We start from the raw sequence: 25,209 nt of genomic DNA, 5'->3' as shown, positions 1-25,209 counted from the left end.
AGCACTTCGAAAAACTTCGAGGAACTGGAAGCGGTAGTACTTAGTTGGCTCATTACCACCCCTCGGCGTGACTGTCAGCAGGGGAGGCGGCTGCCCAGGACTGCGCAGGCGCGCCCGTCGACCCCGCCCACACAGCCGTCCCCGCCCACCTCCGTCGGCCCCGTCCAGCCGGCGCCCGGCGCGCGCACGCCGCCTGGCGTCCTCGCTCCCGGGGCGTCGCCCCGCGTGCGCTGGAGTCACCGAGGCCACCCTTGGCACCGGAAGTGACCCTGGCGGGTCTGCCTTCAAATTCTGGGCGACTTGAAGCAGCCTCTGGGGCTCGTGACGGTTGGACCAGGCAGTGCTGGGTCCGTGAGCACAGAGCAGAGTGGTTGAGGCAGGGCAGGGCCCTCCCTCCTCGCTGCCGGGAATCCCGCTCGGCCCTCCCCCTCCGCCCGGTAGTGGGCGGCTTCCCGAGAGCCTCTGCGCCACAGGTGAGTGTCGCGGGGATCCCCGACCCCCAGTGATCAGGGCTCGGAGGGACTCGGGAGCTGTGATGCGATCCGGCTGCGCATTCTGCTTGTGAACCTGCCGGTGCCTGCGCCGAAGTTCTAGGTCCTCGCTGTTGTCGCTGACACCTGTGGCTCGGGTGACGGTCCTCCTACCTGAGGAATCCTGTCTGGCCGGAGACTTTTGGGGGCCCCTGCCGATCCCATTCTAGGCCTGTGTCGTTAGAGAAGTCTCCGGCGATCAGAACCTGATATTATTTCTTTGCTTTTTTGACGCGTCCCCGCCCGAAACCCTCTCTCCTGAAAAAAAAAAAGCAAAAGCCTTGACTTTGGGGATTACATTTTGTTAGGTAGCTGTGATATTGTTGATGTTATTTCTTACTTATTTTGGAGCTAGGCATCCTCTAGAAGGCTGACGACTTTTTGTTTGTTTGTTTAGAGTTGGTACTTTTTACAAAAAAGTATCCCTCGAAACTTTGTTTCATATTGTATATTATGTGGTGATAAAGTTAGAGATGGACGTGGATCCTTAATGCCTTGTGGGGGATAGACTCAAGCTCTCATTTACTCGAAAATAATTTTCTCTTTTAAGTGCGAAGTGCCATTTTTATATCAGTTACTAACTTCTGACAACACATTGCTGCACCTTTCTCTTTTGAAAGCACTCACTTATGTCTTCCTCTTTGAAATCAGACCCTTAGGTACTGCTGAGGACATTCTTAATGTTTTAGAATGTGTACGATGTATCTTTGCCACATAGTCACAATGCTAGAACACCAAGGTGCCAAGAAAGACTCTTGTGATGTTCATGCAGGCCAAAATATCTCAGTGTGCAGTCCTGTTTTCTTTTCCAAAGGAGATGGTTTTTGTAATCAGTGAGTTCTCACACAAAGAAACAGTGGCAAAACTCTGTTTTGCATTATTAATACGAGTATTAACTTGTGACTTGTTTCATGCCTTAAAAAAAGAAATAAAGAGGTAGTGCCAATCAACGTGTTTTTTTATTCATATTTTCCTTTACTTATTTTTCTTTCAATGCCAGTCAACTTTCCAATATTCTTAGACTATGAAAAGCTATATAAAGGTCCTTTATGGCATGGTTGTTCAAGTAGCTTTTACATTTTAAAGATTCAGTGCTAGGCCCATAGTCTACAATGGATTCTGCATCTTATTTTGAAACTGGTATCACAGTTCTGACAAATACTAAGGATTAGAGAATCTTCTAGAATTTACTGTGTTAACAACAATGTTGAATTTTGGTTTACAACAATGGTTTGGGCTTGTTTGCTTTTTCGCTGCTTGACTGATTTAAAAGAGTGTGTCAAATCAGTATGGTCAATATTGATACCATGCGAAATAGGTTCTGCCTGTGGTGTCTACTGATATGGCTTGAATATGGCTTTTAAGTTACATTTTAATTGTTATATTCACTGATTTGTTTTGTTCAAGGTAAACTGAAAGTTTACCAAATACATATATATGTTTTTGTTTTCTTGACCAGGTCTCTCTTGGTGCTTTTTTTGTAGTGATAACTTTTTTATGCTTCTTGAGTGTTTATCATATGATGGTTATAAAGGTAAGAATGTATGCCATGCTATAATTGGTCATTGGTCACTATTGTGCTTATTTGTAATCATCAGTGACTGATTGTAAATTAGCATTATGGTTGCTTTCATATTCCAGAGATGAACATTCTGAAAATTGCTTCACAGTGTATTGTCACTGCTGAAGTTACACACACTCAGCTTACTGAAATGCCCACAGGAAAATGCATAATTGAGCTTCATTTGTTTTTAATTTAGAATGTTAGTTTTGCAGGTAAATATTTTTTAACATTGATACTGATTTTTTAAGCCTGTGCTTAATAATGTTCTGCGCTTGTTTCCTCCAACTTAGCAAAGAAAAAAACACTGAGGATAAATAAAATGATATCCCACTAAACTTCAAGGATTTCAAGGTCTGTCTTATTTTTGTATTCAGTGCAATTCCTTGCACCTCAGTGTGTGTTCTGTAATATTTCTTGAATGAATGACCTTTGCACATTACAGTAAAAACTGGAGTGAGAGTGGAACCCTGTCTAAGATTCCTTTAAAAATTAAGTGGGCATGGTATCCTGTTTAGGTGTGGAATTGGGCAGGCTGGGTATTTGTTCTGGGCAGAAAACAGAAATCTTAGAACTCAGATATTTGGATCTGTATCCTTTTTCAGTCTCTTTGAATGCTTCTTTCCCTAATCCTGGAGGAGTAAAGATACTTTGTCTTTTATAGAGATACTACCAAGAAGGAAATGGCAACCCACTCCAGTATTCTTGCCTGGAGAATCCCGTGGACAGAGGAGCCTGGTGGGCTGCCGTCTATGGGGTCGCACAGAATCGGACATGACTGAAGTGGCTTAGCAGCAGCAGCAGCAGCAGCAGCAAAGATACTGCATAGTGTCGCATCAAATTTGCTAGAAATTTTGTTGTAATACTGAGTTTTTAGTGGGCTGCCGTCTATGGGGTCGCACAGAATCGGACATGACTGAAGTGGCTTAGCAGCAGCAGCAGCAGCAGCAAAGATACTGCATAGTGTCGCATCAAATTTGCTAGAAATTTTGTTGTAATACTGAGTTTTTAGTGTTTAAAATAATTTGACTCTGTTGTTCAGTTGCTAAGTTGTGTCTGACACTTTGAGACCCCATGGAGTACAGTACCTCAGGCTTCCCTGTCCTTCACTATCTCCTGGAGTTTGCTCAGACTCATGTCTGTTGAGTCGATGATGCCATCCAATCATCTAATCCTCTGTCGTCCCCTTCTCCTCCTCAGTTCAATTCAGTTCAGTCACTCAGTCGTGTCTGACTCTTTGCAGCCTCATGGACTGCAGCACGCCAGGATTTACTGTCCATCACCAACTCCAGGATCCTACCCAAACTCATATCTATTGCATCGGTGATGCCATCCAGCCATCTCATCCTCTGTCATCCCCTTCTCCCACCTTCACTCTTTCCCAGTATCAAGGTCTTTTCCAATGAGTCGGTTCTTTGCATCAGGTGGCGAAAATACTGGCGTTTCAGCTTCAGCATCTGTCTTTCCAATGAATATTCAAAGTTGATTTCCTTTAGGATTAACTGGTTTGATCTCCGTGCTGTCCAAGGGATTCTCAAGAGTCTTCTCCAACACCACAGTTCAAAAGCCTCAATTCTTCAGGACTTAGCCTTCTTTATGATCCGACTGTCACATCCATACAGGGTGACTGGAAAAACTATAGCTTTGACTGTACAGACTATACGACAAACTAATGACTTTGCTTTTTAATATGCTGTCTAGGTTTGTCATGGCTTTTCTTCCAAGGAGCAAGTGTCTTTTAATTTCAGTCACAGTCTGCAGTGATATTGGAGCCCAAGAAAATAAAATCTGTCACTGTTTCTACTTTTCCCATCTATTTGCCATGAAGTGAATGGGACCAGATGCCATGATCTTAGTTTTCTGAATGTTGAGTTAAAGCCAGCTTTTTCACTCTCCTCTTTCACCCTCATCAGGAGGCTCTGTTACTTGAATTAAAGTTTCATGTTGCATCTTACTTAGGTTAAATGAATGAATTTCATCATAAACTAAAATAAATACTCAGGACATTTAAGCAAAGGGTGGTTCTGACAGGAAGGATGATAAAAAGGAAAAACTTACATTTTTTATCCAGGTAAAGCATGCATAACCTATACTTATGGTTATTTTTGTTTTTAATAATCTCTCTTTAAAAACCAGCAGTGTGTTTTAGACAATCTCATTTTTATAATTTTATAATCTCATTTTCTATTAATTGAATCAATAGGTAGTGTTTGCAGTTCATTGTGGTTAAAATTTGGTCTAAGGGCTTTTCTTCATATATATTCATTTCTTCAAGTATTGCCGGATACTGTGTCAGGTAGACCTAAATTCTGTCTTCCTGAAGTGTAATTTTGGCAATGATAAGGATATATTGTTGTTGTTTATTCGCTAAGTCATATTTGACTCTTTGTGACCCCATAGACTGTAGCCCGCCAGGCTCCTCTGTCCATGGGATTTCCCAGGCAAGAATACTGGGATGGGTTGCCATTTCCTCCTCCAGGGGATCTTTCCGACCCAGGGATCGATCTTGCATCTCCTGCATTGACAGGCGGATAGGATTCTTTACCACTGAGCCACCAGGGCTTCCCAGGTGGCTCAATGGTAAAGAATCTGCCTGCCAGTGCGGGGTCAGACACAACTGAGAATGCAGTCACTAACTAAGGATATATTCTTGGAAATTGAAGATTCCTGTAAATTTACAATGTTGACATTCATTTGAGAAGAGTGTCTTAGACTTAAAGATACTAAAGGAATTGGAGCGTTTATTTTTTGTCCGACATTAAGACACTGTATTCACTGACTCGATGGACATGGGTTTGGGTAAACTCTGGGAGTTGATGATGGACAGGGAGGCCTGGCGTGCTGCAGTTCATGGGGTCGCAAAGAGTCGGACATGACTGAGCGACTGAACTGAACTGAACTGAAGACATTGTATGGTATTTTAATACATTTTCAGTAAACTCATTGTTTCTTTGATAACCGAGAATTTTTAGGTCATTTTTAATGTGGCCTTGGGTTGACTTTTACATTTGTTTGTTAGGAAATGCCCATTCATTGACTCCTTAGGAATGTTATCTGAGTAGAAAGAAGTATCCATAACACAGAACCTTCAAAGAAGGCCTAGAGTGACTTCTGTGAGTTTTGGGACAGCGAACCCTGGCCCTCAGAAAAACAAAAGGGCAACAATTTAGATTTTTTTTTAAGCCGGGGGTGGAGTGGGGTGGGGAGGATGAAAGGGCCAGAGTCTGTTAAGGAAGGAAAAGACATGTGAGTTGTACTGTCTGTGCTTGTCCAGATCAAGGATATACTGCCAGCAGTACGTCTTCTAACAGCTTCTAACAGGCCCCAACTGCGCTCTTCTTACATTGTTGCCCAGACTGGGTGTCACTCTAGGGCATATGTAGCTTCAGAGCCAAGCAGTCACACAGTTGTAGTAGGGATGAGTTGAGAATCAAGGAATGTGAGCGTGCTGAGGGTAAGAAACTGGACAAAGGTAAAAAAACTTAGTAGTTAGACAAAACCTGGCAGCACTCATTCAAAGATTTCCTGAGTGTGTGCTGTGTGAGAGGCCACGTGTTGCTGGGGATATATCCGTAAAATAACCGAGAGCCATGTGCCTGACCCAGAGCTTTTATTCAGGTGGAGTATTATCCATGGTCATGACTCCAGAAAGTCATGGGATTTTTTTTTTTTTCTTTTGGACCGCAGATGATTAGTCTTGAATTACTTATAGACCCAGTTCATAGCGGTATTGCTTCAAAACAAATTGACCGAAAACTAAAAGGCTTAAAACGACAAGCATTTATTAGCTCAGTTTCTTTGGTTAGGCTCTGGGCATAGCTTAGCTGGGTGCTTCTGATTCAGTCTTTCACAGGCTATAGTCAAGATACCAGTCAAGGCTGCAGTTATCTCAAGGCTCGGCTGAGGGAAGATCCACTTCCCCGCTCCCTCATGGCATCGTTGGCAGGATTCAGTGTCTCTGGACTATTGGACCGAGGGCCTCAGTTTCTCACTGTTGCCCTTGTGCTTCTGTCAGTTCTTTGCCACATGAGCCTCTGCATGGTCAACTCGCAGCATGGTAGCTGGGCTTCCTTTAGAGTGGTCCAGCCAGAGAACAGAAGATGGTGAGCAAGGCAGAAGTCACAGTGTAATCTCAGAAATGACATTTTGTTATTTTTGTGTATTCTGTTTGTTACAGGCTCACATCCAGGGGGAGATGATTACACGGGGGTATGGACACCAGGAGGCAGAGGTCATTGAGAGCCATCTTACAGGCTCTCTGTGATTATTGATGGATATAAGGCACTTCTTTTGTTGTAGTTATTTAACCCTAACCCTACCCTTCATCCTCTTTCTCCACTCATATTTCCCTACCTTACCCTCCATAGACACTGTAATATATTTAATATATTTTCTTGGATGTGTATGTATCCTTTGAAAAAGAGTGTTTTATATACCACATATAAATATAGCATATTTTTAAGTTTATAAAATGGTATTGGTGATTTAGACCTTGTTCTGTATCTAGGTTTTTTTTTTCACCCAACCCTGTATTTTTTGTTTGTTTTTTGGCCGAGCAGCTTGTGGGATCCTAGTTCCCTGACTAGGGGCTGAATCCCCAGGCCCTCAACAGTAAGTGTCAAGTCCTAACGACTGGACTGCCAGGAAATTCCCTTAACCCTGTATTTTGACGATATATCCATGTTGCTATTTGTACATTTTCTTCATTGCTTCCATCTGCTACATAGTATTCGTTAGTGCATGCACCATACTCCTTTATCTTTTCCCTAGCAGGAAATAGATTACCTCCAACTACCGGATATCTCAAACAGTTTTGTCATTAATATCCGAAAACAAGTCCCTTTGTGGGTCTGTGTGAAACTTCGTCTGGAATATTTATAGAAAAGTAGGGTGGCAGCGTCATAGGGTAGCTGCATACATAATTTCTCCTAAGTACTACCAGATCACTCTCCAAAATGATTGTAGGAGTTTATGCCCACAAATTGTATGTAAGGGGATATCTTTTTCCCCAAATTCTTGCCAGTACTAATTTTTTTTTAATCTAGTAAATGTAAAAGAGTCTGTCACACTTTATTTGCATTCTTCTGTTACTAGTATCTGTACTTGTTAACTGTTTGGATTTCCCCTTCATAAGTTGCCATTTATGTGCTACTCATTTTTGTATGAAGTTCTTTTGTCTGTTAGTATAAGGAATTATAAGGTGGATTTTCTGATCTTAGGTTATCCTCGCATTCCTGGGATAAATGTTCTTGATCGTGGAGTATATGTGTGTGTGTGAGTGCGTGCATGCGTGTCCTTGCTAATACATTGTTAATGAGCTAATTTTTATTTACCATGGTCTTAAGTGAAATAGGCTTTGTATTGTTCTTAATTAGTTTTGAAAATTGAGGTGGTGGCTCCCTGGTGGCTCAGCAGGTAAAGAATCCACCTGCAATGCAGGAGACACAGGAGATGTGGGTTCGATCCCTAGGTCAAGAAGATCCCCTGGAGAAGGGAATGGCAACCCACTCCACTATTCTTGCCTGGAGAATTCCACGAACAGAGGAGCCTGGCGGGCTACAGTCCATGGGGTCGCAAAGAGTCAGAGACAACTGAGCAACTAACACTTTCACTTTCTACCTCATAAAAAGTTGATTAGTTTTCCCTTATTTTCTGGACCGATTTTTATGTCATTGAAATTACCTGCTGTCTGGAGGGTAGGTAAAAAACCCCCTATAAAAACCCCATATCCATATATCCACATGCTACTAAGTATAAAGACTATGCTTGGTTTTTGCATATGGAAAGTTTCAGGGAAGGTGCAGTTAGCATTTATTGAAGACCTACTCTTTGCCAAGTAGTATGCTAGCTACTTTAAGTAGTTATTTATTCCTTATAGTGCAACTCTTGGAAGTATGGTTACTTGGGAAGTCCCTGGCAGTCCAGTGGTTAGGACTCCGCATTTTCACTGCTCAGAGCCTAGGTTCAGTCCCAGTTGGAGGAACTAAGATCCCTCCCACAAGTTGTGTGATGTGGTTAAAAACAAAAAAGAAGTGGTAACTATCCCAATTTACAGATTTAAAAAGTAAGGCTCAGAAAAGATAAAGGGCTTGACAAAGGTGGCAGAATTACAATTCTACCAAGATTCTTCTAATATCAAAATGTGTGTTTTCTCTTTCACACTGCCTTCCAAGAAAAGCATCTAACATTCTATATTTGTTCTGCAGATATTCCATAAGACTTGTATTTCATGCACTGAAGTTACCAACTCAGATCTTTCCCTGCTCTCAGAGATTCAAGGTGGACAAGTGCCTTGAGATGAAGGCCCCCAGTCAAGCACCAGGGGGCTTTAGAAGGGGGAGGGCTTTTTCTGAACTGCCAAGTTTGGAAGGTAGACATACTGGGAGAATTGCTACTTATCTGAGTGGGACTTTGACATAGGTAGGGTTTGACTGTGGAAACTAAGAAATTTCTCTGAAGGAGTGGAAATTATCATAAGCAAATGTACAGAGATGGAAAATGCAGTGTGTGTGAAAGCGAGCTTCTTCAGGGATCCTTGGAAAGTATGCTTTTAAAAAACTCTTTGTAATACTTATTTTTAAAAGACAATATGAAATGTTTCTTTCTTTTTTAGCTTGTAATTGAGCATGAGTCTTCTTATGATTAGTGAGAATGTAAAGTTGGCCCGTGAATATGCGTTGCTGGGAAATTACGACTCTGCAATGGTCTATTATCAGGGAGTTCTTGACCAAATGAACAAGTATCTGTACTCAGTCAAAGATACATACCTCCAGCAGAAATGGCAACAGGTAAGATTCGTGACTGCTCCTCGTTTCAATGGTTTAAAATACTCAGATTTAAGTAGGTAGTGCTTTTGCAGCTATGCATTAAGACTATATAATTTATTATATGGATTTGTATATAATGTTACTTAAAATGAGTATCATAATAATAGTCTATATTCACCATCATCAGTATGATGAGTTCTACTCAATTATTCTGATTTTTGGAATCTGATAGGAATGGGTTTGAAATTTTTTTCTAGATCACATTTTGACCTGCTAAAATTAGAATTGACTTTATTAAGCCATTGTTGAAACTGCAGATGACACCTGAATCTCACATGTACTGTATTCCCTGCAGAACATCATAAATCAGACCATACTTGAATCCCAGGTGGGGAATTTTAGTCACTGAGGAGCAATAGAAATTTATGTGCTTGCTAAGTTGCTTCAGTCATGTCCAACTGTTTGCAACCCCATGGGCTGTAGCCCACCAGGCTTCTCTGTCTGTGGGATTCTCCAGGCAGGAATACTGGAGTGGGTTGCCATGCCCTCCTCCAGTGAATCTTCCTGACCCAGGGATGGAACCCAAGTCTCCTGCGGCTCCTACATTGCAGGCGGATTCTTGACCACTGAGCCATGAGGGAAGAAATTTATAGGTAGAAACTATAGAACTTACACATTCAGTTGGATGTGTCATTTATAATAAGGTTCAACAAGGTCCCAGGAGAGAAATGTTATAGAAATTGATAGTCTTTTGAGCTGATCTTCTAGATAGAATATTACCCTCAAGTTATACTAAACTGCTTTTTAAATAATATTCCATATTTGTCCTTAATTTCTTTAACAGAGAAATAGTCTACCTCTTTGAACTTAACCTCTTTCCTTAAATCTGCCTCTTCATATTTTACATTAGAAGGGGAAAATATTTCGTAAAGTGTCTTAAATTTGCCACTGAAAGACTTTTAAGACCTTTTGTTCTTAGGCCAGCAACTTTTACTTAAGAAGTCTAAAATGTTTTATAAGAATATTTAAATTGGAAATTCCCTGGCTGGCCAGTAGTTAATATTCCACATTTCCACTGCAGGGGACGCAAGTCCAATCCCTGTTGTGGGAACCTGCAAGGTACGTGCTATGGCCAAAAATAAATAAAAATAAAAGATTGAGTGTATTTTTTAAAATCTTTATTGAATTTGTTACAACATTGCTCCCGTTTTATGTTTTGATTTTTTGGATCTTAGCTCCTCAACCAGGGGCTGAACCTGCACCCCCACACCCCCTGAATTGGAAAGTGAAGTCTCAACCGCTGGACCACCAGGGAAATGCCAAGAGTAAACGTGTTTAAAACAAGCAGAGAAAAAGAAAGGGCATTTAAACCATTTAGTTTTAAAACCAAACATTGCTAGCTTCATCTCTTTCATATATATATATATATATATATATATATATATATATGAAATATGTATCATTTTAAAGTTGTCAAGGCAGCTTTTTTAAAAAAATATATAGGTTGTATGTGAATTGAGCCATTTATCTTCTGAAGCTTTATTTTTCAACCTGTGGGATGCATTCCAATAGTGAATTGTGAAATTAGTCAATTCTGATGAGCATTTTTAAAGTCAGTTAAGTAGCATAAAAACCATCAAAACACAACTTGCAGAAGTAATATTTTTACAAAACTTTAAAGGTACAGCTAACTTTTAAATTTGTTATGCACTTTGACCTATAATGCACATTGTTATAAGTCAGTAACAGTGGCCTAATTAGCCAGAACACTTAATTCATTTCATCAGAATTAATTTTGTAATTGAAGAATTGATGAACCATTATTAAAATTTCAACAAAATATTTTGGTATGGTTTCCTGGATATCTGGTGTCACAATGGAGGCTTCTAGCATTCTTAATAAACGGCCCGACTTTATTTGGCAGTGATTTATTAGTTATAGAAATTTAAAGAACCATATTCTCCTTTGAAATCAGGTTTGGCAGGAAATAAATGTGGAAGCGAAACACGTTAAGGATATCATGAAAACACTAGAGAGCTTTAAGCTAGACAGCACTCCATTAAAAGCCGCACAACAAGAGCTCCCAGCGTCTGAGGGAGAAGTCTGGTCCTTGCCCGTCCCCGCCGAACGAAGGTAAGCGGAGACCCTTTACGAAACAAAGCGACACAGAGAGCTGGTAGCATTGGTCCTGTCTAGGAGAACTGAGGGGCTGAGAGACAGGAATGGGGGAGGGCTTGTGTTTTTAAATACCGTTTGTAACTTAAATTGTGTATCGTGTGATTCTGTGACCCATTTCAGTAAATGAAATTTAGGTAGACATGTTCTTTTGTGAATGAGCTCAAAGTAGTAGAAATACACCTTATGGAAGGAACATGGGGATGGAGATTGAAATATCTGGACTGTAAGTCTATCTTTGCCACTATTTATAGCTTTGGGAAAAGCATATAACCATTCTAGACCTCAGATTTTGTTATGTAAAGTGAGAGAATTAGACTAAAACAGTAGTTCTCAAAAAGCTATCACAGAACACTACTGTTTATCAAGCTACACTGCTGCTAAAATTGAAAAGTGGGCTTTTTAGTTAACAGGAAAAAAACATAAAATGTTCTCGATTATAGGTTTTATTCTGACATTTTTATTTCCAGATTCCTATTACCTGGTGCCAGCAAGTGAACAATTAGTGAAAGTTGATATTTACTGAAATGCTCAAAAGAGCCAATTATGCTTAGTTCCACTGCATATTTTTTTAACTGACAGGAGTACAAGTGGATGTCATTTATCTATTTTACTCACACAATAGATTTCCTAGTTTGTATTGTGTGTTTAAATATACTAGTGTATAATAGCGGAGAAGGCAATGGCAACCCACTCCAGTACTCTTGCCTGGAAAATCCCAGGGATAGAGGAGCCTGGTGGGCTGCAGTCCATGGGGTTTCACAGAGTCGGACACGACTGAAGCGACCTAGCAGCAGCAGCAGTGTATAATAGCATTCTACAAAGAACAGTGACTTCCAGCTTCGTTGCCCTTAACCAGTTTGAGAGCCTTGCATTAAAACATTGCTCAGGTGCTTTTTACATGTTTAAGATTCTATCATTGCAACTATTACTCCTTGACTATATTTTATGACAGGTGCTAGATATTGAGTACTCATGTGGTTCTGAGCACTAATACAGAATACACATGTTATTTTATTTATTTTTCACAATAAGCCTTCCAAATAATTAGTTATATTTTCTCTGTGTTTCAGGTAAGAGAGTTGGATACAGTGAAGTTAGGTAACTCCCATTATCACAAAACTAGTACCTGGTGGAGTTAAGATTTGAACCCGGATGTGTTTGGTTACAAAGCTAGCACTCTCTGCCATATTGGTCATTCTCAAACTCTAGCATACATAAAGATCCTTGGGGAACTCATTCAGAATGTGGATTCTGGGGTTTCACTCCCAGAGAGTCTGGTATAATAGCAGGGGAGCCCAGGAATCTGCAGGCGATTCTAATCCAAGTGGTTGGTAGATCACACTTTAAGAAGTACTGTACTGAAGTGTTGCTCCTCCAGTTTAGGATTGACTAATGCGCATTGATTGTTTTTAGCCACTTTCATTTTCTTCAGCTCCAGATAAAAGTACTAATATTCTGTTATTGACTATGACACCTTCTGAATATTTACTACATTTTACCCTTACTCTTAAGTACTTTTATATGTATGTGTGCGTGTATGTATTCTGTTTTATTTTAGAATTCACTAAAAAAAACCAAAAACCCTCAAAACTACAGCAGTGGGCTCATTAAAGAAAAGCAGGAAAATGCATAAAAGTAGAGGCGAAATCATATAGTCATCCTAGTGCAACTTCTAGTCCTTTATCCGTTGTTTATTTTCATAGTTGTAGTTGTGCTGTACCCATAATATATAACTTTGTATCATTTTTTTAAAAAAAATCCTAATAGTAGACAATAGCTGTACATTTACTGTGTTGCCGAGTACCATGTCAGTTGCTTTACATATATTATTTAATCCTCAAAACGGACTTAGAAGGTAGGTACTAAACTGTTAGCCCCAATTTCTGATGAGGAAACTTAAGCTTAGATAGGTAAAGTAACTTGCTCTTTATAGTGTAAACATTGGTAATTTATAAGCCATCTTAGACCCTATTCTTTGCTGCTTTTAAAGGGTTGTTTGCTGCACTTTTAAGGGATATAACCTACAATAGTTACCCCTTTTTTCTTCTTATAAATAAATTGAAATTTTTCTACATCTGTTTACTTTTTCTTAATTTCCAAAGTAGAACTAATAAAAGATGAGTGAAGTTGTGTTTTTATTTTATCTTGCCTATAAGTATGTTTTACTCCTGCTTAACTTTCTTTTTATGCCTCCTTCTGGAGAATCATCATTTGGCCCTTGTATTGGTCACTCTGGCTGCCGTAACAAAATCCCACAGACTGGGTGACTTAAACAACAGAAACTTAATTTCTCACAGTTCTAAAGCTATAGAAAGTCCAAGCTTAAGGTGCGAGCCAGTTTGGTTTCTGGTGAGGAGTCTTCTTGAGCAGCTGACCTCTCTGCGTTCTCACATGGCAGAGGAAACAGCAAGCTCTCTGGTGTCTCTTAAGAAGGACACTAATTCTTAGATCAGGGCCCCACCCTTATGACCTTATTTAATTTGAATTACTTCCTTACTCCAAATGATCACACTGGGATTTAGGAATTCAGTATAATGAGTTTTGGAGGAATACAAAGATTCAGTCTGTAACAGCACCATAACTCCTTTCTGAGTTACTGATAAGAACTTTCCAGTGAATAGATGTGCCCAGTGATTATTCAGGTGATTTCAGATTTAATGATCTGTTTGACTGCCACAGTCTTAACAAGAGGAAGCAGGAGGTTTCTCTCTTTGGGGTAGTAGAAAGTTGTTAAATGAGCTTTTCATCTTGAAAAGTCTATAATGATGAGCTGTAGGGTCCCTCCTTATTGCTTCTGGCTTTCTTCCATATTTTATTCTGTCTCTGATTTTAAATGCCCTGGATAGCTATTAGCTACAAAGTCCTCCTCTTTGACTTTATTTGCTGCATCTTTCTATTTCTTCCTGGAATTTATTTAACTTAACTTCCTCAACTGAATATCCCTCAAAACTCTCTGTTTTTCTGTTAGTCTTAATCTGTACTCAGGCTTAAGAGAGCTTGTTCTTTCAACTCTGTTGGGGATTGTAACTGTGACATCACCAAAATTTTAATCTCTTTTAAAGAACAGAATCAGTCGATCCTGTGTTCTCTTCTAGCGCTGTGCACAAACATGTTTGTACAAGGAGGTTCATTGAAGCCTTTCAGAGGAACGATTAAAAGTATTTTAAAGCCATTAGGTGTAATTCTTTTAAAATGTCTTTTAAAAGTCAGCTGAAGTCCCTCAAACATCTTCTCATCTAGCTGAATAAAACCCAAAGTTTTCAACATTTCCCTCAGTGCCACCCAATGAGATCCTGTCCCCCGCTACCTCTGTGACCCCGGTGCTTACAGTTCTACCCCTCAGCCTTCTTGAACAAGTCAGACGCAAATGCTTCAGTTCTCTGCATTCACCTTTCCTTCAGCTCAGGTGTGTGATGGCTTGTTCTCTCATTTCTTTCAAGTCGCAACTTAAATGTTGCCTCAGAAAGGCCTTCTCTGATCAGCCTACCTGTATCATTTCATATCCCCTACCCTTCTTTATTATATTTTCTTAGATGGCACTTAGCTTCATCTGATGTACTGTTTATTTCTTCATTGAAACCCTGTCTGCCCCCCCATACACACTGATGTGTAAACTTGTGAGAGTAAAGGCTTTTATTAAAGTTGTTTTTTTTTTAATCTTGAATTCAGGTAGTGCCTGTCAGTAGTAATAGTTCAGTAAATTATTTCTCGGATGAATGAATAGCAATAAGAAGTGGATAAAGGGACTTTCCTGGTCCAGTGATTTGGACTCTGCTTCTACTGTAGGTGGCACAGGTTCGATCCCTGGTCAGGAAATTAAGATTCTGCAAGCCACGTGGTTTGGCCCCCCAAAAAAGTAGATTAAGTGTGGTACATTTTATATGACTGACTGCCATCTAGCCGTTCAAAGTCATGTATGAGGTAATGATAGAGGAGAGGATACTGAACATGCTTCATGATACAATGAGTAGAGAAAAACATGAGCATATGTATGTGTGTGTGTGTCACTTAGTTGTGTCCGACTCTTTGCGACCCCATGGACTGTAGCCCGCCAGGTTCCTCCATCCATGGGATTCTCCAGGCAAGAATACTGGAGTGGGTTGCCATTTCCTTCTCCAGGGAATATGTATGTATAATGGTTCCAATTTTGTTTAAATGAAAGGCAACCATAAGAAAATAAACTGATATGTTAAGTGGTTAACTCTGGATAGTGGGGATACAGGTGACTTTTTCAAATTCTTTATTACTGAAATATATTTCAGTGTCTATTTGTTTTGTTTTTTTTTTCTTAAGGGGAAAAATACTATATTTTAAAACGATATCCGTACTTGGCTACCCAAGTTTCTAAATTCAAAATTGAACCCCCATCATTCCTGTCACAAAAATCAATACATTGGTTTGACTTTATCATCCTCCCAAATTCTCATTCACAACCTTTCATATCACTGTCTTTCTTCACAGTGTGTCTTTTAGAGTTTTATCATGACTCTGTAAGCTAGGCTCTCATCTTATGCCTTGATAACGCCTCCCTGCTTTTTGTGATTCTTTCATCAGTATATCTTACTCATTATTAGACTGGTCTTTCTAAAACCTTTTCAGTGACAGCTAAAAACCAAGCCTCTTGAACTGGTGATATTTAGATCTACTTACTGAACCAGGTTATCTGTTCAGTATCATCTTTTTTGTGTGTGATTAGTTCATTTTTTCACTTTTCAAAAAAGATTTATTTTTTGGCTGTGCTGAGCCTTCATTGCTGTGCAAGGGCTTTCTCTAACTGTGGCAGATGGGGGCTACTCTTCGCTATGGTATGAGGGCTTCTCTTTGTGGTGGCTTCTGTTGTTGCAGAGCGTGGGCTTAGTTGCCCTGTGTCATGTGGAATCTTCCTGGACCGGGATTTGAGCCTGTGTCCCTGCATTGGCAGGCGGATTCTTAACCACTGGACCACCAGAGAAGCTCCAGTATCATCCTTTAGTGTTTTTCATGTATCTTTACAGTTTGTGTCTTTATGACCTTTATGTAGATTAAGCTCATCTTGCTTTCTTTGCGTTTCCTCACTTATTTGCTTATCTGCAGTTGTACCATCTTATTTAGGTCAACTCCTAAATAAGGAGGATGTTTGCAGATCCAGTTTGCTTTCTGTCTTAAAGAGGCCATTCCCATTGCCGCAGCACTAGGTCTCTTTCACACTTTCTAGTATATTTGCCCAATTTTGTCTATCTTCTTTCTTAACTCTACCTGAGGTATTTGAGTACAAGACTCCACTACCGTTTTTATTGCTCATCTTAACCCCAACCAAGTCTAGAAGCATAATAGTAGGAGCCTAATAAATATTTGAGAGCTCTAAATTCTGCCACAGAAATAAAGATGAAGTGATCTACATAAAGGCAAAGCACCGTACGTGAGTTCTTATAACTCTCCATAGCCAGTGCTTGTATCAGTTTTTTTTTAATGGGAAAATGATTAAATTTTATTAATTAAAACATGAGAACTGTGATACATTCTAAATAAAATTGTACCAAATTGTGTGTATGTTAGTACATAAATGTAATTTCTACACCTGTGCTTTATTCTTTCTCTTTTGATAAAACTCCTTTCTCAGATTATTTTGCTCTCTTTTCAGTTCTCAATTATCAGGCTATTTTTTTCATTTATCATTGATATACAACAGGTATTTCATTTCAAAAGAGAGGTGATGATCATTGCTTTCTGTTGTTTCTGCCATATAACCATACTGCAGTTACAGTTACGTCCAGACAGTAACGTCCAGTTTCAATGCTAGATCTTAGATTTCAGTGACCTGCAGTTCTGTCTTGTGTTCAGTTATTGCCATTGCTTCAAGTCATAGATTGATTTACACACTGTGTGTGTTCATCTATATTTGTACCAACTCCAAGAGATAATTGTGATTTTCATGATCTTATCTTTGAGTAGACCATCACCAGGACCTAGAAAACGCCAGTCTTCTCAGTACAGCGACCCTAAACCACAGGGTAACCGTCCAAGTACAACTGTCAGAGTTCACCGTCCATCCACACATAATCTTCACAATGACAGAGGGAAAGCTGTTCGTAGTCGGGAAAAGAAAGAACAGAATAAAGGAAGAGAGGAAAAGGTAAATGTTACTGATTTTTATAAATTAAAAAGTTATTTATTAACCTTAAAAGTGAAGACTGTACAAATTTTAATAATTTTTAGGAAGTAAATCTGCTACTATAATAAAACCGTAGTCACACTGCACCTGGGCTAGGATTTTTCCTACTCAATATTCAACAAATATTTTTGGTTGCTTTTTGTAACTTTCTATCTTGGTAATAAAGAAACATATGTTCTTTACCCATTTTTACCAGTTATTAATATTTTATCCTTTTTGGTTTATCATTTACTCTCTATATATTTGATTTTTCCTGAAGCATTGAGGGTAAGTTGTAGAAATCATGCCCTTTTACCCTTAAATATTTTAGTGTCAGTTTCTTAAATACTGGGACATTCTTTTGCACAAACACAAAGCAGTGATCAAAAATCATTAATTTTGCCTTGATATAGTACTCCCAAAGAAAGGCGATGCCAAAGAATGCTCAAACTACCTCACAATTGCACTCATCTCACATGCTAGTAAAGTAATGCTCAAAATTCTCCAAGCCAGGCTTCAGCAACACTTGAACTGTGAACTTCCAGATGTTCAAGCTGGTTTTAGAAAAGGCAGAGGAACCAGAGATCAAATTGCCAATATCTGCTGGATCATCGAAAAAGCAAGAGATTTCCAGAAAAACATCTATTTCTGCTTTATTGACTATGCCAAAGCCTTTGACTGTGTGGATCACAATAAACTGTGGAAAATTCTGAAAGAGATGGGAATACCAGACCATCTGACCTGTCTCTTGAGAAACCTGTATGCAGGTCAGGAAGCAACAGTTAGAACTGGACATGGAACAACAGACTGGTTCCAAATAGGAAAAGGAGTACGTCAAGGCTGTATATTGTCACCCTGCTTATTTAACTTGTATGCAGAGTACATCATGAGAAACGCTGGGCTGGAAGAAACACAAGCTGGAATCAAGATTGCTGGGAGAAATATCAATAACCTCAGATATGCAGATGACACCACCCTAATGGCAGAAAGTGAAGAAGAACTAAAGAGCCTCTTGATGAAAGTGAAAGAGGAGAGTGAAAAAGTTGGCTTAAAGCTCAACATTCAGAAAACTAAGATCATGGCATGTGGTCCCATCACTCCATGGGAAATAGATGGGGACACAGTGGAAACAATGTCAGACTTTATTTTTTTAGGCTCCAAAATCACTGCTGATGGTGATTGCAGCCATGAAATTAAAAGACGCTTACTTCTTGGAAGGAAGGTTATGGCCAACCTAGATAGCATATTTAAAAGCAGAGACATTACTTTGCCAACAAAGGTCCGTCTAGTCAAGGCTATGGTTTTTCCAGTGGTCATGTATGGATGTGAGAGTTGGACGGTGAAGAAAGCTGAGTGCCTCAGAATTGATGCTTTTGAACTGTGGTGTTGGAGAAGACTCTTGAGAGTCCCTTGGACTGCAAGGAGATCCAATCAATCCATCCTAAAAGAGATCAATCCTGGGTGTTCATTGGAAGGACTGATATTGAAGCTGAAACTCCAGTACTCTGGCCACCTCATGTGAAGAGTTGACTTATTGGAAAAGACCCTGATGCTTGGTAGGATTGGGGGCAGGAGGAGAAGGGGACGACAGAGGATGAGATGGTTGGATGGCATCACCGACTCAATGGACATGGGTTTGGGTAGACTCTGGGAGTTGGTGATGGATAGAGAGGCCTGGCGTGCTGCAATTCATGGGGTTGCAAAGAGTCGGACACGACTGAGTGACTGAGCTGAACTGATAGTACTGTTATCTAATCCACAGACTTTTATAAAATTTTGCCAGCGTCATTATAAGTGATGCCAATAATGTCATTTATAGCTTTTCCGCCTGCCTGCTCCATGCTGGGACCCAATATAGAAGCATTTGTTCCATTTGGTTGTCACGTTTCTTTAGTCTCTTTTAATGTGAACATTTCTTCCGCCTTTATCTTTTTTGGCCTTTTTAAAGAGTTATTTTGTAGAATGTTCCTCGGTTTGAGTTCACCTCATGTTTCCTTGTGATTAGATTAAGGTTGTGCATTCTTGGCAGGAGTGCCACTGAAGTGAAGTTTTGTTCTCCTCAGCGTATCATACAAGGAGGCACACAGGATGTTTATTGCTCTGTTACTTGTGATAAATTGGATCACTTGGTTAGGGTGGTGTCTGCCAAGTCTCTCCACTATAAAGTTACTCTTTTTCCCTTTATAGTCATTTGTGGGGAGATACTTTTGAAATTATATAAATATACTGTTTCTCATCAAAATTTTATTTGTTTCGGCATCCAGGAGTTCTTGCCTGAATCAGTTACTCCTCTGACAATTGAAAAATCATTTTCTAATGCTATTATCTCTCCTTTAATTAATTGACTTTGGATTTTAAGAAAAAGCTCTATCTCTTCCCCTTAATTTAATTTTATCTGTATGGACTCATGGATTCTTATTTTATTCAATGAATTAAAATTTGTTACTATCCTTCTGATGCTTAAATTGTCCAGAATTTGAGGAGCGGGAAACCCTTGAAGCTGAATCTTAAGTCTTTGTAACATGTACTCACCATTCTCTGACAAAATAGAGTATTCCAGGCTCTTCCTGTGTTTACCCTTGTTTCTCCAGGAAACCCTGGTTCCTATTAGTGAGGAATGAGCTTTATAAACCAAGATTTCAGTGCTAGTTAATGTTATTTGAGTGCTTATGCTCCCTTGCATTAAGAAGCACATAGGACTCTAAGAATTTAATTTCAGTCCTCTCTCTTCCACCTCCGCACTCCCTTGACTGAGGCACATACCTAGTCTATGAAATGGTAAAGCACCGGATCATTTGTTTGGCCCCTCCACATCACCTGGGCAAAGTAAAAACTGGGTTATAGCAAATGTAAAGTCCCCAGTGCTGTTCTTCTCAACAATCTAACAGTCTATGCTGAGTTAGTCTATTCTTCTAAATAGTAGCTGTACAAGCTGACTTAAGAAAAGGAAATAAGAGCACAGAACCAAGTCTCTTCAGAGAAATGTCTCTTTTATAATGGGCAGGTCTGTTGCCCATTATACAAATGACTTTTTTTTGTTACTGTTGAGTTTTGAGAGTTCTTTATATATTCTAGAGTTTAGTTCTTTGTCAGATATGTATTTTGCAGATTTTTTTTAAAGTGTGTAGTTTGTCTTTTCATTGTTTTAGCTGGATCTTTCACAAGGCAAACGATTTTAATTTTGGTAAAGTCCAGTATTTCCTTTTATAGACTGTGTTCTTGTTGTCAAGTTCTTAACTCTTTGCCTATCCCTGCTCCTGCTGCTAAGTCACATCAGTCGTGTCCGACTCTGTGCGCCCCCAAAGACGGCAGCCCACCAGGCTCCCCCGTCCCTGGGATTCTCCAGCCAAGAACGCTGGAGTGGGTTGCCATTGCCTTCTCCATGCCTATCCCTAGATCCCAATTTAAAAAAATTTTTTTCTTAAAAGTTTTATAATTTTATGTTTTATATGTAAGTCCATGATCTGTTTTGAGTTGATTTTTGTGTAAAGTGTGAGGCTTAGGTCAAGGTTCATTTTTTGCCCATACATATTCAGTTGCTCCAACACCATTTGTTGACAAGGATTTATTATAGCTCAGGGAACTATATTTATCCTGTGATAAATTATAATGGAAAAGAATATGAAAAAGAATATATATATGTATAACTGAGTCACTAGGCTGTGCAACAGAAATTAATACATTATAAATAATATATACTTCAATAAAATTTTTATACCATTCTCAAAAATTTGGGGGGAATATTTGTGTGGGTCTGTTTATGGGCTCTCTGGTAGGTTTCATTGAGCTGGCAGTTAACCCAGTGTTCAAATAGATGTTTTTGTGTTTCTCTCAAAAGTTTGAAATATCCTGCAGTGTCCTGTGAGTTTGTCATTGTGCCTTGGAGTGCTTTAGCATGCAGATTTGTGGCCCTAATGACTGACATCACAGAAGATGGGAGGAAATCTCTTCTAAGGGCTGAGGAGTCTCTTGTGGGGATATGGGAATAGTCAAAAGGTGTTTTTGGAGCATCAGTAGGAACTGAGTAGGTGTTAAGGATTGACCTATTATCTTACCTAAAGAAACCATCTGTCTTTAACCTTATCTCTTCTAAAGCTTTGATATACATATACATATCTAATATTCACTAGTGACCACAATTTATCTCAATATTAATTTTTTCTGTTGTCAGTTCATATGCATAATATTTTTGTTTAACACCATTGTCATAGTTTTTATGTAAAAATAAAAATTCAGTATGAAACTTTGATGTTGATATAGAATGATGACTTACAGTCTTTGATTCTGTCCTTATTACTTGTACTATTACATTAGCTTTTATAAAAATGTCATGAGTCTGATCTTTGTTTCTGAGTCATAGAAATGAAATATAATGTTTGAGTTAATCATAAGCTCATGGTTTTTTTCCTCTATTTGTGTAGAACAAATCACCTGCTGCAGCTACAGAACCAGAGACAAATAAATTTGATAGTACTGGGTATGATAAAGACTTAGTAGAAGCTTTGGAAAGGGATATAATTTCTCAGAATCCCAATGTTCGATGGTAAGTTATAGCACAACAAAACGATTGGATGTTGCTTTTTGGAACAGAAATGGGCATGTCTTTGAGGATAGAATCGGAAGACATAAAATCTGAGCAAGACACATAATGAAAAACTTCACTTTGATTCAGGCTGTACCAGTTTTTGTTTGAAATTTTTAAATTTAATGAAATAAGTAATAATAAAATTTTTATTAAATAAAAAAATCGTGTGTACAGAATGTGAACAAGATCACAAAAATTTCATCTTCTTTTTGGGACATTCTTTAAAAGTAAAATGGCAGTCATTCGTATGCATATATATTGCTTGTTATCTTTAGGTTTATACAATACATATTGCTCCTATATCCTATTACTTAGAGCAGTGGTTCTCAACTTTATTAATATTATAAAATTAGAAGTTTGGGATTAACGTATTACACACTGATATATATAAAATATATAACCAACAAGGACCTACAATATAGCACAGGGAACCATACTTAATATTTTGTACTAATCTATAAGGGGAAAGAATCTAAAAAAAAAAAAGAAGATATTCTATGTATGTTTAACTGGATCACCCTGCTGTACACCTGAAACTAATATAACATTGTAAATCAACTATACTTCAATAAATTATTAAAAAATAAATATTATATCTAATCAAAGAACTATAATTTATCACAAGTTCTAAAGCTCCATTTCCCACAAAGTTAGGCACATTCAGTTATATATTTTTTGTTAAAACTTTATTTTTAGGTATAGTTTTGGAGATATTTTAAAATATATTATCAAGTCATATAATACATTATCATGCCATGTGTACTAGTGGTTGTAGTAGTGGTGGTGCTCTCATGGTTGATGATGATTTCGTGGCAATCTCTATAATACTCTTTAACCTTGCTGTCCACCTCTTGGTAGATTAGGGGGCGAAGCTGCTGAATTACAACCTGTGTCTGCTTTAGGCTATGTTTATTCTTATGTTTGTTTGTTTGTTTAGTGGGCTCATTATTTCTAAACTATGGAATTTATGGAATGAGCATTTTAAGAACAGAAATTTAAAATAAGATGGCATAATAATAAAGAGTAGGCCTATAGACCTGTGTTCTCATTCACCAAGCTGAAAATCATTACTGCCAAGACTTGAAGATTCAGATTGTGCCCTTTCTATATACTGGCTGGTGTGGCAGAGACCTCGTCACAATGTGTTAGTTCACTAGTGCCTAGGAAGAAACTTCACATTCTGTCGGCAACATAAAATCTTGTGCTTTCCGTGACTCTCAAGAATGACTAAATATGTGATCTAAGGTTTTAATCAAATATCTTCTCTTTCAGGGATGATATTGCCGATTTAGTAGAAGCTAAAAAGTTGCTTAAGGAAGCTGTGGTGTTACCAATGTGGATGCCAGAATTCTTTAAAGGCATTAGGAGACCATGGAAAGTAAGTTTCTTACTGTAACAGCGTTGTTAAAGCAAACAGCAAATGCATTGTGTAGAGAGCCAGTATTTACCTGTGTGGAGGGAAGGGGGAGTAGAACGTAGAGCAGGTACAGAAAAATTTAAATATGTAGTGTTATGCAGACCAAAAACTATTTCAAGGTTTCCAGAATAGGAAACAGATGCAGTGTGATCTTTGAAAAGGTATACACATAGCAGATTTATAATGAACTTATATTTGCAAATATTAACAAGTTGCCTAAATACAAAAATACTCCATTTTACATGTTGTGTTGCAGAACTTGTATCTGTATTTCTTGGAATTGTTCTGAAGAAATTAATAAGGCATATCTGCGTCTAACGAGTACTCCTTTTTTAAAAAACTTATTTATATATGGCTTCACTGGGTCTTCATTTCTGCATGTGGGCTTTCTCTAGATGAAGCACGTGGGGGGCTGCTCTCCAGTTGTGGTGCACAGGCTTCTCATTGCGGTGGTTTCTCTTGTTGCAGAGCATGGGCTCTAGGAAGGTGCTTAGGCTTCAGTAGTTGCAGCTCTCAGGCTCAGTTGTTGCGACTCCCAGGCTCTGGAGCACAGGCTTGGTAGTTGTGGTACATGGGCTTAGCTGTCCTGCAGCATGTCGGATCTTTCCAGAGCAGGGATTGAACCCGTGTCCCCTGCATTGGGAGACAGATTCTTTACAACTGAATCACTAGGGAAGCCCTAATGAGTACTTCTTAAAAGTCATGTGCTGATCTGAAAAGTGTCCAAAAAACTCTTGGATTTGGGAAATGTGCTAATGGCTCACTCTATACTTGTTATTTTGAAATTCTTGAAATGTTAAGTGATAAGCAAGATACAAAATTCTAGACATACCTTGAGTACAGCCATGTTAAAAAAAAAAAAAAAAACTAATTTGTTTGAGCAAAAGGACTACCAGGAAATATATCCAGATCCTAAGGGTACCTGTGTTAGGGTATGACATCAGTACTGTAATACTGATTATCTTTTTTCTCATCTCTCAGTTCCAAATTTTTAATAATGTGTAATTACCTTACGTTTGTAATGCAAAAAGTAAATTTGTGATAAAATATCCTTCTGTTTATCTTTGTCTTTTATTTATCTCAGTATTATGTGTAAGTTGGTTGAAGATTGATTCTTAGTACTGGAATTCTTGTGAATTAGAACAACGGCAGATAAACCCTTTGCTGACACCGTTATATTCCCAACAGGGAGTGTTAATGGTGGGCCCACCTGGCACGGGAAAGACCCTCCTTGCTAAAGCAGTAGCGACGGAATGTAAGACAACGTTCTTCAATGTCTCTTCATCAACTCTGACTTCCAAATACAGAGGAGAGTCTGAGAAGCTTGTTCGTCTTCTGTTCGAAATGGTGAATGTTTGAGACAACTCTAATGATTCTTTACTTCTAGAAGGGAAGAAAATGAGTTGTAACTAACTCCATGGTGTAGAATCGCCAGGCAGGATGCGCTTCTGCCCAGGGTTTAGTTCCTGTGCCCTTGAAAGAAAGTGAAAAAGAAAAAGTGAAGTCGCTCAGTCATGTCCGACTCTTTGCAACCCCATGGACTGCAGCCCACCAGGCTCTTTCATCCATAGAAACTTTTTACTAACATGAATTACTTGTGTTTCTCTTCAGTTCCTTTTCTCTGGAGGAATGACTGTCTGTTAGCTTATGGACATGCTCATGCTATGGAATCTGCATTACTGATCTGCTGCTATAGAAATGTGAAATTATTATGTTTTTTAAGCCAGGCTTTGTTATAGTAAATTCAGTATTGGTAAATAATGGGGAAAGGTGAAAATCACAAGTAAATATGGAACTGAGATTACCTCCTATCTGTTCACTGTATCAAATACCTGGAGTTTAATGACATAATCTCTGAAATTCAGTTCTTTGCATCTTTCTTTGAGTTTCTTTTTCCTTCTTCCACTGCCACAATTCTGAGTATCAGTAGAAGAAATATAATTCAACAAGTTCTGACTGAATGGGTTGAATTCAATAGCTTTTAGACTTAAGTTTCATGTAACTGTTTCTGTCTTACCTCATTTAAGAAATTGTATAGTTA

General features: G+C 38.8%; 1 protein-coding gene across 8 annotated transcripts in view; it reads left to right on the top strand.

The window, feature by feature from the left end:
* Positions 1-204: 204 nt before the first annotated feature.
* Positions 205-25,209, top strand: part of KATNA1 (katanin catalytic subunit A1) — a 34,093-nt gene continuing 9,088 nt past the window's right edge. For 3 of the 8 annotated variants that reach the window (XM_081529942.1, XM_081529938.1, XM_081529941.1), the window contains exons 1-7: positions 205-473; positions 8,705-8,879; positions 10,834-10,991; positions 16,968-17,148; positions 21,588-21,709; positions 23,024-23,129; positions 24,357-24,515. In XM_081529942.1, coding sequence (XP_081386068.1) covers positions 8,718-8,879; positions 10,834-10,991; positions 16,968-17,148; positions 21,588-21,709; positions 23,024-23,129; positions 24,357-24,515 — 888 coding nt within the window. In that variant the 5' untranslated portion in view covers positions 205-473; positions 8,705-8,717. Of the gene's footprint in view, positions 2,446-8,704; positions 8,880-10,833; positions 10,992-16,967; positions 17,149-21,587; positions 21,710-23,023; positions 23,130-24,356; positions 24,516-25,209 lie in introns of all 8 variants that reach the window. The other 5 variants (XM_081529943.1, XM_081529945.1, XM_081529940.1 and 2 more) reach the window with 4 other exon arrangements.

Source organism: Giraffa tippelskirchi, chromosome 9 (genome assembly GCF_054371585.1).
Source record: "Giraffa tippelskirchi isolate mGirTip1 chromosome 9, T2T-mGirTip1v1.2.pri, whole genome shotgun sequence".
Classification (NCBI taxonomy): domain Eukaryota; kingdom Metazoa; phylum Chordata; class Mammalia; order Artiodactyla; family Giraffidae; genus Giraffa; species Giraffa tippelskirchi.
This window is presented reverse-complemented; position numbering and strand designations above follow the sequence as displayed.